This window comes from Tyto alba, unplaced genomic scaffold (genome assembly GCF_018691265.1).
Source record: "Tyto alba isolate M040663 unplaced genomic scaffold, T.alba_DEE_v4.0 Super-Scaffold_14, whole genome shotgun sequence".
NCBI lineage: Eukaryota > Metazoa > Chordata > Aves > Strigiformes > Tytonidae > Tyto > Tyto alba.
The window spans coordinates 2,288,342-2,301,230 of record NW_024881276.1 but is presented as its reverse complement, the minus strand read 5'-3'; the positions used below and the strand labels follow the sequence as shown (position 1 = coordinate 2,301,230).

At 50.8% G+C, this 12,889-nt stretch overlaps 1 protein-coding gene across 6 annotated transcripts in view; it reads left to right on the top strand.

The window, feature by feature from the left end:
• Window positions 1-11,103, top strand: part of CYFIP1 (cytoplasmic FMR1 interacting protein 1) — a 79,059-nt gene extending 67,956 nt beyond the window's left edge. For all 6 annotated transcript variants that reach the window (XM_032982472.2, XM_042788948.1, XM_032982468.2 and 3 more), the window contains 6 exons: window positions 3,853-3,983; window positions 6,109-6,181; window positions 7,355-7,449; window positions 8,819-9,057; window positions 9,912-10,059; window positions 10,545-11,103. In XM_032982472.2, coding sequence (XP_032838363.1) covers window positions 3,853-3,983; window positions 6,109-6,181; window positions 7,355-7,449; window positions 8,819-9,057; window positions 9,912-10,059; window positions 10,545-10,709 — 851 coding nt within the window. In that variant the 3' untranslated portion in view covers window positions 10,710-11,103. The remainder of the gene's footprint in view (window positions 1-3,852; window positions 3,984-6,108; window positions 6,182-7,354; window positions 7,450-8,818; window positions 9,058-9,911; window positions 10,060-10,544) is intronic.
• Window positions 11,104-12,889: the final 1,786 nt, after the last annotated feature.

Below are 12,889 nucleotides of genomic sequence, written 5' to 3'. Positions count from 1 at the left end.
ATAAAATTTTCTCGTCATCTTCCCAGACACCAATCTCTTTTCTGAAACTCCCCACAAAATCCACAGGCTGGGTGGGGGGATCGAGGGGAATCTGAAACCCCTCCTGTTTTCCATCCCTGCCGCGTCTGATGGTTGTTACCGTGTTGCAGGAGCAGAATCATCCTTGCTGCTCTGCTCAGCATCTGTTTCTCACCGAGTTGCTCCCCACTTGCCTTACAAGCTAAAGGGAAGAACATCCCCGTGTCTGTCCTTGTCACCAATATCCTACTTGCTCAGGTAGTGCTTTCTTCCCAGGGTGACTGTGTGGAGAAGTCTGCAGTTACTCACTGTGTTTCGGGGTGTCTTCAAGCCCCTTCTGTTGGTTCTCCATCCATCTCTGTGTACGTGCTGTGGATGCTAAGACCAGAAGCGTTGTTAGATATTCTAGTTTGATTTCCTCTATGGCACAGACCTCAGTCCAGGATAGCACAAAGGACTTCTGTTTCCAGAAAGTCTTGGTGTGAGGAAAGTATTTGACTTGACTTCTAGCAGCTGATCCTTAGAAGACCTTTCTTGCAAGGTGTGGAAGCTCTTTCCTCAACAAACACAAAGGAAAATACTAGGGCGTGTAACTTAAGCACACTGTAGGCTTGTGGTAAAACTGGCTTCAATTCCCTCACTCGGCATTTTTTTTTCCTAGCATCGAGAATTGTGAAAAATGTCCTGCCATATCACTCTGCCTTTTCAACCTCATCTTTAAAATAGGCGTCCTGGTATTCAGCACTGCAGCATCCCATCGCCATGGCGTGCAGGTGTGTTTGAACAACAAACCCAAGTGCTCACTGCTGCTCATGCACCTGGGGGTTGCAACTGGCCTTTATACCGCAGCGTTGAATGAACACTGAGAGTCTTTTCCAGAGCTTTTTCATCGCACGGTCCCCATGTTACAGGGAGGAGGGAGTTGGTGATGCATTGGCATGACCTGTTTGCTTTCTAGCTAGATTTAAATGTGTTTTCTTTGAACAGATCACGCTCAGCAAGAACTTACTACGTCTGACCTTTCTCCAGTAGTTTGTCAGTTCTGTTTTTCTGTTGAGTTGCTAAACTGCTGCAGGTTAGGTCTGAAATTTATCTCCACCGAATGCATGTGGGACCACTCGTTTGCTGCGGATTTTCTCTTGGCACACACCTCTTTGAGATGCAAGACCCAGCCCTGCATCCCCTCACCGTGCACTTTGCTGGTGTTTCGTGTTACTCATTTTAATGACGTGAGGCTTTCTGTAGAAGCGTCTGGGTTAGCTACACACTTCCCGCCTTCGCTGTATATTTTCAAGTTCTTCTGCTGAATTTGAGGGATTTCCTTGGAATAGACGTGCTTCAGGCTGTGTTTTATGTTTATGTGCTCCTTTCTCCGCCGTTGCCTTGCTGGGTAAACACCGAGGCCTGATCTCCTGCATGGGAAGTGTTCATCCGTTGCATCCCAGGAACGCATGGGAAGGTGGTGGTGGGCATCTGTGCTCTCTTTCCTCATCTTCTCTCAATTGCTTTAGATGGGATTGGGTGGAGATTTAACTGACTTAATTCAGTGTAATGGAAATGAGCTGCCATATGTAGCACACAATTCAGAAAGCTTTGCACAATGTCTTTTCCTCCGTCATTAGTCGAGGTTTTGGGTGGCTTGCTGGAAGGGCCAGGCTTAGGCAGACAGATGGAAAAATGCTGATAAAAATTAACCTGTAAAGAGCCAGAGAGCTGTCTGACCTACTGTAGTTCTCTGCTCTTCCTCACCCATCCTGCACACGGCTTTAACCAGGTCAGGTCTCTGCAGAAGCTGCCGAGCCTGCGGCTTCCTGGGCTCGTCTCTGACCAAGGGACTGCACAGCCTTTCTGGGGCTGGCGGGGAAGGAACTGGAAGTCCACCAGCAAGTTATGTGTCACTGTTGCTTGGGGGAGGTTTGGTGGAAAAGACATACGTTTATGGAAATAATGTGGGTTTGAAAAAAAAATCGTAACTTCAGCAGTTTTTTAACAGCTTTTGGCAAAACTTAGGCAAAACCGGTGTTCTGACTGTGCTTGTCGGCAGGGCCTGACGTACCCCTTGCAAGCGGAGCTTGACTTGTGGTTTCTGTGTTTAATGGTTTTGTGAGGTCGCCCGTCACCTCGGGCCGTCTGGGGCACCATCGGAGCCGCAGCCTGCCACCGCCCCTGTTCCCCGTATCTTGAGCGCTCTGCTCCTCGCTGCCTCTGCCAGCCTTGAAAATAGAACGGAACGCGCCGGGCGGTGCGGCAGGCTTGGGGGGCAGAGGCTGGAGCAGGAATGTCCTGGGGTGAGTGAGTGGTGGAGTTTTTTGGTGGCAGGGGAGGGGGCTATAGGGGCGGCCCCCTGTGAGAAGCTTCTCGGAGCTCCCCCAGCTCCAAGTCAGCTCCACCTCTGCACCAAAACTGAGCCCATCAGCTGCGCCTCTGCCAGAACGTATTTAAGAAGGGACGTGGTGAGGAGCAGTGGGACTGGTGAGGAGGAGTTGCTGCAGCTGCGTGAACACCAAGGTCAGTGGAGGAACGGAGGAAGAAAGGAGGGGGGAGGTGTGCCGGAGCAGAGACCCCCCTGTATCCTGTGGGGAGACAGCAGGGCGGCCCCCCCCCGTCACCCATGGAGATCTACGGTGGAGCAGACATTGATTTATGGCCTGTGGCTCCTGCTTGGCCTGAATGATCAAGGTTCTGTGCCCGAAGAAGGCCGGCGTCTCATGGGAAAAGGCAGCCCCGCTGCTGTAATTCAGTGCTGGGAGGATTGCAGCATGCGGGGGAGTCCCACGCCGGAGCAGCTCGGGAAGGGAATCCAGTTGGAGGAAGTTAGTGACCCACAACGGAGCAGTGTGGGGAACGCTGTGGCCTGTGGGAGGAACTCATGTCGGAGAAAGTTTGTGGAGGACTGTCTCCTGTGAGAGGGGGACCACGATGGAGCAGGAGGAACAAGTTCCGGACACTCCCCTCACCGAAGATGAAGGAAGTGGCAGCGCTGCCTGCACCCCCCATTCCCTGCCCCTGCGCCCCTGGGGGAGGAGGTAGAGATATCGGGAGCAGAGCTGAGCCCGGGAAGAAGGGAGGGGTGGGGGGAAGGTGTTCTCAAGATGTGGCAATGCTTCTCACTGTCCTACTCTGTTATGTGTTGTTAGTGTCTGTAATAAATGTATGTTCTTTTTTTTCTTCCCCTAACGAGTCTGCCTTTTGCTCGTGATCATAAAGGGGGATTTTTCCCCATCCCAGTCCTATCTCGAACCCCAAGCCTGGCTCTCTGTCCCTTCTCATTACTGGAGGGGAAGGGAGGGAGAGCTGCTGCATTGTGGTTGGCTGCCGACCAGGCCCAAACCACGACAGGCCTTGGTCTCTCTTCCCGCTCCTGGAAGTTATTTTATTACCTCTGATACTGGTTCCCTTTTCTAGGAGTGAGGAGCTAGGTACTCCCTTTTGCACAATTTATCCAGCTAAAAAGGTCAGCACAGCATTGGCTTCACACTTCATCACCTCTGTTTTTTTTAATGTATTTAAATACTGCTCCTTCCAGTTTCCTCTAGGCTGCCTATCTGGAGATAAAAACCCACGTGCTGCTACGCGGAGAGACCTGCACTCCGGGTTAGGTGTGCTCTGATACAGTGTATTTATGCACATTTGCTTTGAATAGGCAAATTGGTTAGAAAATTGGTGTGCTTTTGAGGCAGAAAGAAAAATTAGCCCTGATCCTTATGACTCTTACGCACGTGATCGGAATCTTTTGTCTGCTTTCCCCAGGGAACAGGTATGCCTGCGTGGTCACCCGTAGATTTCGTTCTGGCTCCCGAGATTTCATTTTTTTTGCTTCTCTTTTGATTTCAGGCATCTTGGAGTTCTTTCACCACCAGTTGAAGGACATCGTCGAATACGCAGAACTGAAGACTGTCTGCTTCCAGAATTTGCGGGAAGTGGGAAACGCCGTCCTGTTTTGCCTCCTCATTGAGCAGAGTCTGGTAGGTGCCTGCTGTGCTAGTTTGAAACCCATCTGTCCCTCAAAATGTGCTCTCCAATTTTTGTTACTAACGTCATAAATAACGAGGCTGACACCTGCAAGTTTTGTGTTGCTGGTGGGCAGATGGGTAGGAACAGTTCCCTGCTCTGATCCCTTACAGTCTTGCTTTCATGTCTGCAAGGGAGCAGGGATGCCTAACGTTCCTGGGTGAGAGACATTGCCTTGTGTACGGTACCTGAGGATCCAATATTGTGAGCTTCATCATAAATTACGATCTTATAGAGCACTCCTGTCAGTCGCAGGACGGGTGCTTTCTTTCTGTCGATGAGTTGTGTGGCCTGTACTGTTATTTTCCATTCCTCTTGTCACCTGAAACATCCCAAGGTTAACGGGGACCCTCCTTGGACATCCCTCTCGCCGCCTGGATGGCTGCCAGCGGCACCCGCTCTGCCAGACAGTCATCTGTCCTAGTTTGGAGGAAGCTGTGAAACACGTCCAGTCTTTCAGCTGCTTCCTAGACGCCTGGCCTCTACCTCACAGCATGCAAAGCCGCCCGCTGCTACAATTGCTCTTTATCCCTACCTCTCGTTTTCTTTTCCCACTCTTCCTCCGCGTTACTACTATCTGCTCTTCCACCAAACCGGCCAGACGTGGAATTCCTTTGTCTTCATGCTTTTGGGTGCTCACGGAGGGAAAGGTGGGCATTTATTAGGGACCAGACAAGCAACAAGTGCTCTGTCTGCCCTTCCTTTCCCTGCGTCGTGCCTTGGAGGCTTGGGTGGGGAGTCTCCTCCCTGCCCCTGCGTACGGGGCAACCTGCCCACGCTGTGCGCGCACGCGCTGCCGCAGAGGCCGGGCTGCCCGTCGCCTAAACACCTCTGCTGACTGCCAACCAGCAGCCCGGGGGCCTGCCACTGCACGAAAACAAACCCTCACCTCAGGCTCCTTCTCTGGGGTGCGTTGAAGCTGTTGATGTTAGCTCAGGCAACGAAGACACGCTGTTCCTCAGAGTTCTGCTCGCGGTGTTAGGGGATCCCTCCCTCACGGTGGAGAGTGGCCGGAGGGCCAGGTGGCAAGCAGCGACCCCGTAGTCAGTGATGGGACAGCTGAAAAAAAAAATGAGATTACTTCAGGTTCAGGCTGAGAGCGTACGTGGTGAATGGGCAGGCAGGTGAGGGCCCTCTCTAGCTCCCAGGGGGATTGCTCGGGGGGTGTGCCTTCTCTGGGATGCCACCTCGGTGACAGTTTCTAGACACACGCCTTTGCTCCCTGCCCTTCCTCTTTTTTTTGTCCTCGGTGGTGCCCGGATGTCCTGTCACGTATTTCAGTATTTTTCCATTGTGGTCACCCATCGGAACTAAACTAGACTTTACCCCGGTGAAAAACAGGTCCGTAGTGCATTTCTGCTGGCGGGTGGGTCTTGACTTCCTAGCACAGGCGTTTTCGTGGTGTTGACGTCAAGGAATTAGACCCGGGAAAGGCACGTGGGCCCCGGTACCCTGGCCTTGCCGAGGGTGAGGCTGGTGAGCAGCTCTTCTAATAGGAGCGCTGAGGGATTGCAAATGAGCAGGGCCCCTGCTCCGAAAAACGAGGAGAGGGGCTTAGCGAAGCCACGCGCCCTGCTCCTGGCCGTCTCTGCGTTTCCTCTGCACGCACGTGCAGCGGCCAAGAACCCAAGAGGCACCCGTCTTCGTCCCCTCTGTCGCTAAAGACGTGGAATCCTTCCCGAGAGGTGGTTCACCACGGCTGTCCTGTGTCTCAGCCCGCCTGGCGGGGCGATGCCCCCACCGTGGGGTACGGGGTTGGGAAAAACACCCAAGCGGCCGAGTCCTCTCCTCCCCGGCTCCGTCCGTCTGCGCAGGGGCCCGTCTGCCGCGCCCGCTCTGGAATTTCTCCCGCTGCGTTAGTCTTTTTCATCCACGTTCTTTTACAAACTGCCGGCTGAGGGCGGGAGCGGAGCTGCCGGAGTTTCTTCGGGGCTCCGGGGTAACCCGGAGAAATCAAACCGGCTGCGGGAGCGGCTCGGGGCGGTGGGGCCGGAGGCTGGCTGCCCTCTGGCGTCTCCGCGACGGCGTGCTGTGGGGAGCCTCCGGGCCTAACCGCCTCTCCTCTCCTTTTTGTTCCAGTCCCTGGAAGAAGTGTGTGACCTGCTGCACGCGGCGCCGTTCCAAAATATCCTGCCCAGGGTTCACGTCAAAGGTACTGGCTGAGTGGAAACACCTCCCTTGGGGTAACGCTTTCTACTTTTCTTGCCTGTCGGTGCGGTTTCAGCGACCATCCCCAGCCATCCTTGCCAGCACCGCTGTTAGGTACAGGACGGAGGTAACAGAGTTCAGGCCTGTTTGGCTGGCTGGCTTTAAAAAAAAAAAAAAATATAAATAAAAATCCGTGTTTCTTAGCGATGCTTAGTGCAAATGACAAGAGGAGGAGGAGGAATGCTGTGAGGGGATGGATGATGCCCAGGGTGGCATGACCCCTCTGCGTGGGTGTGAGGAGAGGCTTTGCCAAAGGTGCTGTTCAGCCTCCACGACTGACAGTCACACGGGGTGGGCTTGATCGTACAGGGTGTAGGACGTCTGTCAGCAGAGTGAGTGAATCCCGGGAGGCTTTTCATGTGCGTTTTAACCAAATGGGGCATGCCGTGGTGAGTGCTTGCAGGATTGCTTCCTTTGATATATCTGCTTTCCTCATCCTCCATCGTCAGAAAGCGAGCTGCTTTTTTCCCCCCCCCTTCACGCTTCGCTTCTTTCCGCGTTGCTCCTCTGCCGCCTTTCCTCTCCTTTTCTTGCTGCCAGAGCAGCTGATTTGCTCTGCTCGGAGAAACCCCGACAGCTAAAAATCGTTGAGGATACGTTCAGACTCACCACAGCTACTTGCATCGCTGCCTAAAACTAACCAGACCACTGGGAACAGTATTTTCCTGTTTGCCGGAGAACATTTCCTACTTGCCAGTGATGAGGGGGTGCCAACTGCTTTTTTAAGCCGTGCTATATATAAGATTCCACCCTCCTTCTAGAGTCAAGCATTTTAGGTATGATGAGGACAATTTATTTGGCTTAGTACAAGTGGGACTCAAATACGTTAGCAGCAGCAGCATAATAAAGCCTTAGATTCTTTCTTGAATGTAGTTAATTAATCAAATGTATTCTGCTACAAATCTTTCTGTTTGCACATGCAGTGCAACATTTTAAAATACGTATTTTTCTAAAAGTACACTGAAGGGTTAACCAGCTGTTTAGAACTGAAATTACCTAGAAAAAGAGCATACTTGGTTTTCTTCCGCACTGCATAAATACGGTGTGAAAACCAGAATTTTCTCAGTTAATCGCAATTTATCAGTGCTCTCTTTTTTTTTTTTCCCCTTCCCTTCAGAGGGCGAAAGACTTGACGCTAAAATGAAGAGGCTCGAATCGAAATACGCTCCACTACATTTGGTTCCTCTCATTGAAAGGCTAGGCACGCCCCAGGTAATCTCTCATTTGTGTCAGAGGCAACTCAAGAAATTGCTGAGCGCTGGAAAGCCTGTCCTTTCACACGCGCTGCTAGCTGTGTCAGAACGTCAACCTGCACATCCAGCTTGTTCACCCAATGGGATATTTTTTTCTTTTTTTTTTTTTGGTAGTTTTCAGTGGAGGTGACACGTTTGGGGGAAAATGCTGATCTGTGTGTGTGTTGCTGTGTGACACCCTCTGTACAAGGGCCAGTCTGGGAGGTCCCGGTCCAAATTCCACCAAAAGCAATCAGGGTTTTTGTGTGTATCTATCTATCTATTTTTTATTTTTTTTTTTTTTTTTGGAAACAATTTATTCCTCTTTCAGCCAGCTGATGAGGAACTCCTGGAGCATCAGCTGTCATCTGAGTTGAGCTCTCCTGGAAACCCTGACCAAAGGGCGAACGTTCCTGAACTGCCTTTGCAGCTTCAGCGCTCTCTGCCCCGCTCTCGGGGCGAGGGCTGCATCAGTTCCCTGCTGACCTCAGCACTTTACCAGCGACCGAGAGGAGACCAGAAGCAACCGCAGAGCCCAGTGCTCTGGGGGAGACTTCAGGCTGCTCGTGGCAGCACCGGGAGGTGCTGGGGCAGCAGGGGAGAGCTCGCGGGGGGACAAGCCCTCGCCGGGATTTTTTGCCTGGGCCCGCCCGTGCCGCCTTGGGAGCTTTCCCACCTCCAGCAGCAGCAGCAGAGCCCAGGCCGGAGCTCCTGCCCGGGCCAGCAGCACAGCACTGAACTCTTTGGTTTTGCTTTCTGACTCCATTCAGGCAACTAGAATTCTTTAAAGCTCCCTGGGACCAGGCTGGAATTAGCATTACTGCAGTTAGCCTCACTTACTTTCCAGCCTGTCTGCTCGGAAGGGCTTTTACAATTTTCTCTGTGTTTTTTTTTTTTTTTTTTTTTTTTTTTTTTCTACTGAACTGAAGTTCAGCAGCCTCTGACCTCACTTAAAGGCAGGAGAAATTGCTGCTAAAATAAACCAAGTGAAAGTGAAAAATGTGGTGGTGTATATATATATAAAAATATATATATCTATGTTTTTATATATAAATGTATATTTATATAAATACATATTTTATAAATAATATAAATAATATCATCATAATATAACGATATAGAGTATAAATAATATAATAGTATAATAATATGTATAATATAAATGCTATAATAATATAAATAATATAATAATATAGTATCTATATATTTTTATATCTATATATTTTATATAAAAATATATAGATATATATTGGGGGGGGTTGTGGTTTTTGTTTTTTTTTTTTAATAGCCTTGCAGTCAAGCGGCTTCTAGCAGGATTTTGCACTTTCTTTCTCTCCCCCCCCCCTTAGCAAATAGCGATCGCCAGGGAAGGGGACTTGCTGACCAAAGAGCGGCTCTGCTGCGGCCTCTCCATGTTTGAGGTTATCCTGACGCGGATCCGCTCCTTCCTGGACGACCCCATCTGGCGCGGGCCCCTGCCCAGCAACGGGGTGATGCACGTGGACGAGTGCGTGGAATTCCACCGCCTCTGGAGCGCGATGCAGTTCGTCTACTGCATCCCCGTGGGGGCGCACGAGTTCACCGTGGAGTACGTACCGCTCCGCGCGTCCTCCCACCCGCGAGCCCCGAGTGGGGGAACGAGGGGAAGGGCCGCGGGTCGCTGGGAGGGGCCTCGTGGCCTGCGGACGCAGATACCGGCGCGTCTTTAATGAAAATAACCCCCGCGTACGGCGAGCGAGCCCACGACCGACAGGCCCTCGCCCGCGGCTTTCGGTGCTAGTCACACCCCTGCGGGGGCTGAACGTAAAAAAAAAAACCAACCAACCAAAAAAAAAAAAAAACACAAACAAAATAGCTGAACGTTTGGGCACCTATTTCTAACGAGCGTTTCCTCTGAATTAAGAGCAAGAAGGAGCACGTGGAGGTTAAGACGAGCTAAAGCAGGAACTGCAGTTCGTGGGTTTGCTAATTTTGACAACGCCCTTTACTTTGAAAAACTGTCGAGCTGCAAGGTGCTTCTCACCGAGCGGTCACGGGGGCAGCAGCACAGGTTTCCGTTTCACGCCCCCAGCCCAGGGGAGCGGCGTGGGGTCCAATTCCCACTTTGTTTTCTTTGAAAGCGCCGTTTCCTTTGTAAATTAAATGTCACGTTGCTGGAGTCACACCGGGGGGGGGGGGGGGTGTCGGTGTTTTTTAGAGTAACTGCTGCGTGTAAAACCAGGGGGGGGGACGCACGCACGCGACTTCTGGTTTTTTGGTTAAGCATCTGCTGGCGTCGCTCGAGGTACCTGGAAAGAGAACTTTAATTTGCTGGAGATTTTGCAGTAGTTTGTAGCTTAATGTGGGACGTGTTAATTATTCAGCGTAACGGCCGGTTACGGAGCGTTTCCTGCGGGCAGGTTTAGGTGAGAGGCGCCTGACGCGGTGTGTTTCCCGTCGCAGGCAGTGCTTTGGGGACGGCCTGCACTGGGCTGGCTGCATGATCATCGTGCTTCTGGGGCAGCAGCGTCGCTTCGATGTGCTGGATTTCTGCTACCACCTGCTGAAGGTCCAAAAGCACGACGGCAAAGACGAGGTTATAAAGAACGTGGTGAGTCGAAAACATCTGGTTTGCACCCGCGGCGGTAACAGAGCGAAGGGTTAGACCAGAGCTGCCTGTCACTCGGCTGCAGAATGGAGGCAGCAATCGTTTTTCAGAATGAAATGCTGAAAAGGAAGGCACCAGGGCTTTTCGGAACAGAAGGTGGAAGGCATTAGTGCTGGATTTTGATGACCGGTCAGTGAGAATTCTGATTTCCTGAGGACGTGGGGTTTTCGTAATGCTTTCCCTCTCAGGTATGTGCACGGGGGTTATGAGAAGGCCGCTGTAAATTGCCCTTCTCTGTACAAAAAGCAGCACTGCCCAAAACCGAAATGCACCCTGGATTTTCGCTGCATTAGCAGCGGAAGGGAGACATCCATAACGTTGCTGGGAGAGTAACAGCATTTGCTGCTTTTGTGTCTTAAGGCTTTTTATCTCCAAAGCCAATGCCTGTGTGTCTGTTGTTTTTTTTTTTTTTTTTTTGATGTTTGCAGCCTTTGAAGAAAATGGTTGAGAGAATTCGCAAGTTCCAGATTCTGAACGATGAAATAATTGCTATTTTGGACAAGTATTTGAAATCCGGCGATGGAGAGAGCACACCCGTGGAACACGTGCGCTGCTTCCAGCCGCCTATCCATCAGTCCCTTGCCAGCAACTAGACCTCCCACCTCACAACACTTTTTGCACCTCCGTAGGCTACAAGTATGAGAAGAAACCCAACAAACCAACCCCACGCCAACAGTCTGGAGGAACACTCTTACCCGCTTTTTTCAGTGTGCCTGTGCCCTCTGAGCGGTGCGCTGTCCTCTTCAGTCTCCAAGCACAGTAACTCTATACAATCCACACGTATTTTTCTAGACTAAAATTTTATACACTTTGATGTAAAAGGTTTTTGAAATCTCTTTGCATTCTCCTGTACTAAGGTGGTGTCATTTTCCTCCGAAGCTGTCAACATAATAGCTGTGGAGGGTAAGGAAACGAGTTCTGTAGGGGGGAAAAAAAAAAAAAAAAAAAAGAAAAAAAAGATTTAGAAATCAATTCCCGATTGTTTGTATTAGAGCATTAATTGCTTAATTAGCCTTTATTAAAAAAACCCAACCAACAAACTCTGCTGGTGCTTTGTGAATAATTTTTCTAGTCAGGTGATTATTTCTCCTCTTTGTAAAACCATTCTCCGAGATCAGTAATCACGGAAATGAAGGCTAATTAAGGCGATTGTTTCAAAGTTGTTTAATACGGAGGTGACCGGTGGTATTTTGATCTTTCCAAAAGGCAGTACTTCGACTGATTAGAAGGGGGGACTGTTTACTTTTTCCTAAGGAGAGCTTCCAACACGGTTCAGATTTTTGGTTGGTGACGCATAGCTGTGCTCCAAAATCCGTGTTTACCAAGAGATAAGGAATTCTTGTTTACAAGAATCTCGACTCCGGTGGAATCCATCCCAGCAGAGAAGCTCTAAGGACGTTAATCACGATTTACTCGTGGAAAGCATTTGCTTAATTGCACTTGATGTATTATGCAAACACTGCGTCAGCAAAACTCTTGGTCAAACTTTGCAGCTGTCAAAGGTGAATTTTAAAGCCACCCGCTGAGCCAAAAGCGGTAACTCTTGCTGGCTTAGGGCAGGGTCCTGACGGGGCTGCTCGGGTTGGCCGTTAGGATCGACCCGACAAGAACCACGAGGAGCTGAGATGGCTGGAACGGGCGCAGATGGATCACCGACACGTTTCACCCCGCGGTACGGATTCCTGGAGCCGTTCCCTGGTTGACGTGTGGGACCGAGACCGCGTGCCCCGGAGGACCCGTTTTCCTCCCTTCCCTCGTGCTGACTCAAGGGCAGGTTACGGCACTTCTGTCCCCCTGCTCAGCTCTTTTCAGGCGTTTCACAGCAACGTGAAGCGAATCCGGCAACGGGCGGAAGGGAGGAGCGTGGCAGAGGAGCTGCGCGCAGGTGCCGGGCTGGCAGGGAGCCGCGTTTTGAGGGAAGAAAAGAAAAGAACTGAGATTCCTCAGCAAAACAGAGGCTGGAGATTCGCCGGGTGCTCTCCAAGGAAATCTCCAAGGCTTGGCCTTGGCACTGTGCTATGGAAATGGTTAATTAATCAAGCCCCGTTTTTTTTTTTGTTTAAGAACTGTTTAAAAATATCTACTCACGGTGTGAGTAAAGTTCTAATTCTCACCGGTTAACTTTCAGAAGAGAATTGGCTTCTGACTTCTGAAAACTACTAGCATTAACACGCGTTTCATCATCATTTTCTCCCTTTAGTATGAGTTTAGGAGAATTCCGACGTTAAGCCGATGGGATGTTTGCTTCCCATTTCCCAAAGGTAGGTTACTCTTTTTTTTCAACAGGATCATTAGACTTGCAGGAAGCTAAAACCTCTTTACCCGCTCCAACCGCTTCTCCTGCCCAAAAGGAAAAAAAGGCAGCGAGGTGCCCAAAAGGCGTAACTTTTTAAAAAATTGTTCATTCTTTCTCACCAAAACCAGTGGGTCTGGAGGCCCAAGTGCCTATTGCGACGTAACGTGACAGCCTCCACTGGCCCCAGCTGTAACCTGCTCTTTGGATGGGCCGCTGCCTTGGCACTGGAGGCACCAGCTCAGGGTTCGGTGCCTCCGCGGCAGTTTGGCTCCCCGGACCCGCGCGCTTCGTTGGGGCGGCATCAGTGAGCCCCGGGGCAGTGACAGCACCCTGCCAGCCTCCCCGCCCGCCAAATTCCCTGGAAGTTCAAATCCCGTTCTTCAACCAGCATTTAAAGAACCTTTTTCTTGCTTGACACCTTCACCCCCCCTGAGCCCCGCACGTATGACGCACCAAAGGCAGGCAGCAGCCTTAGCG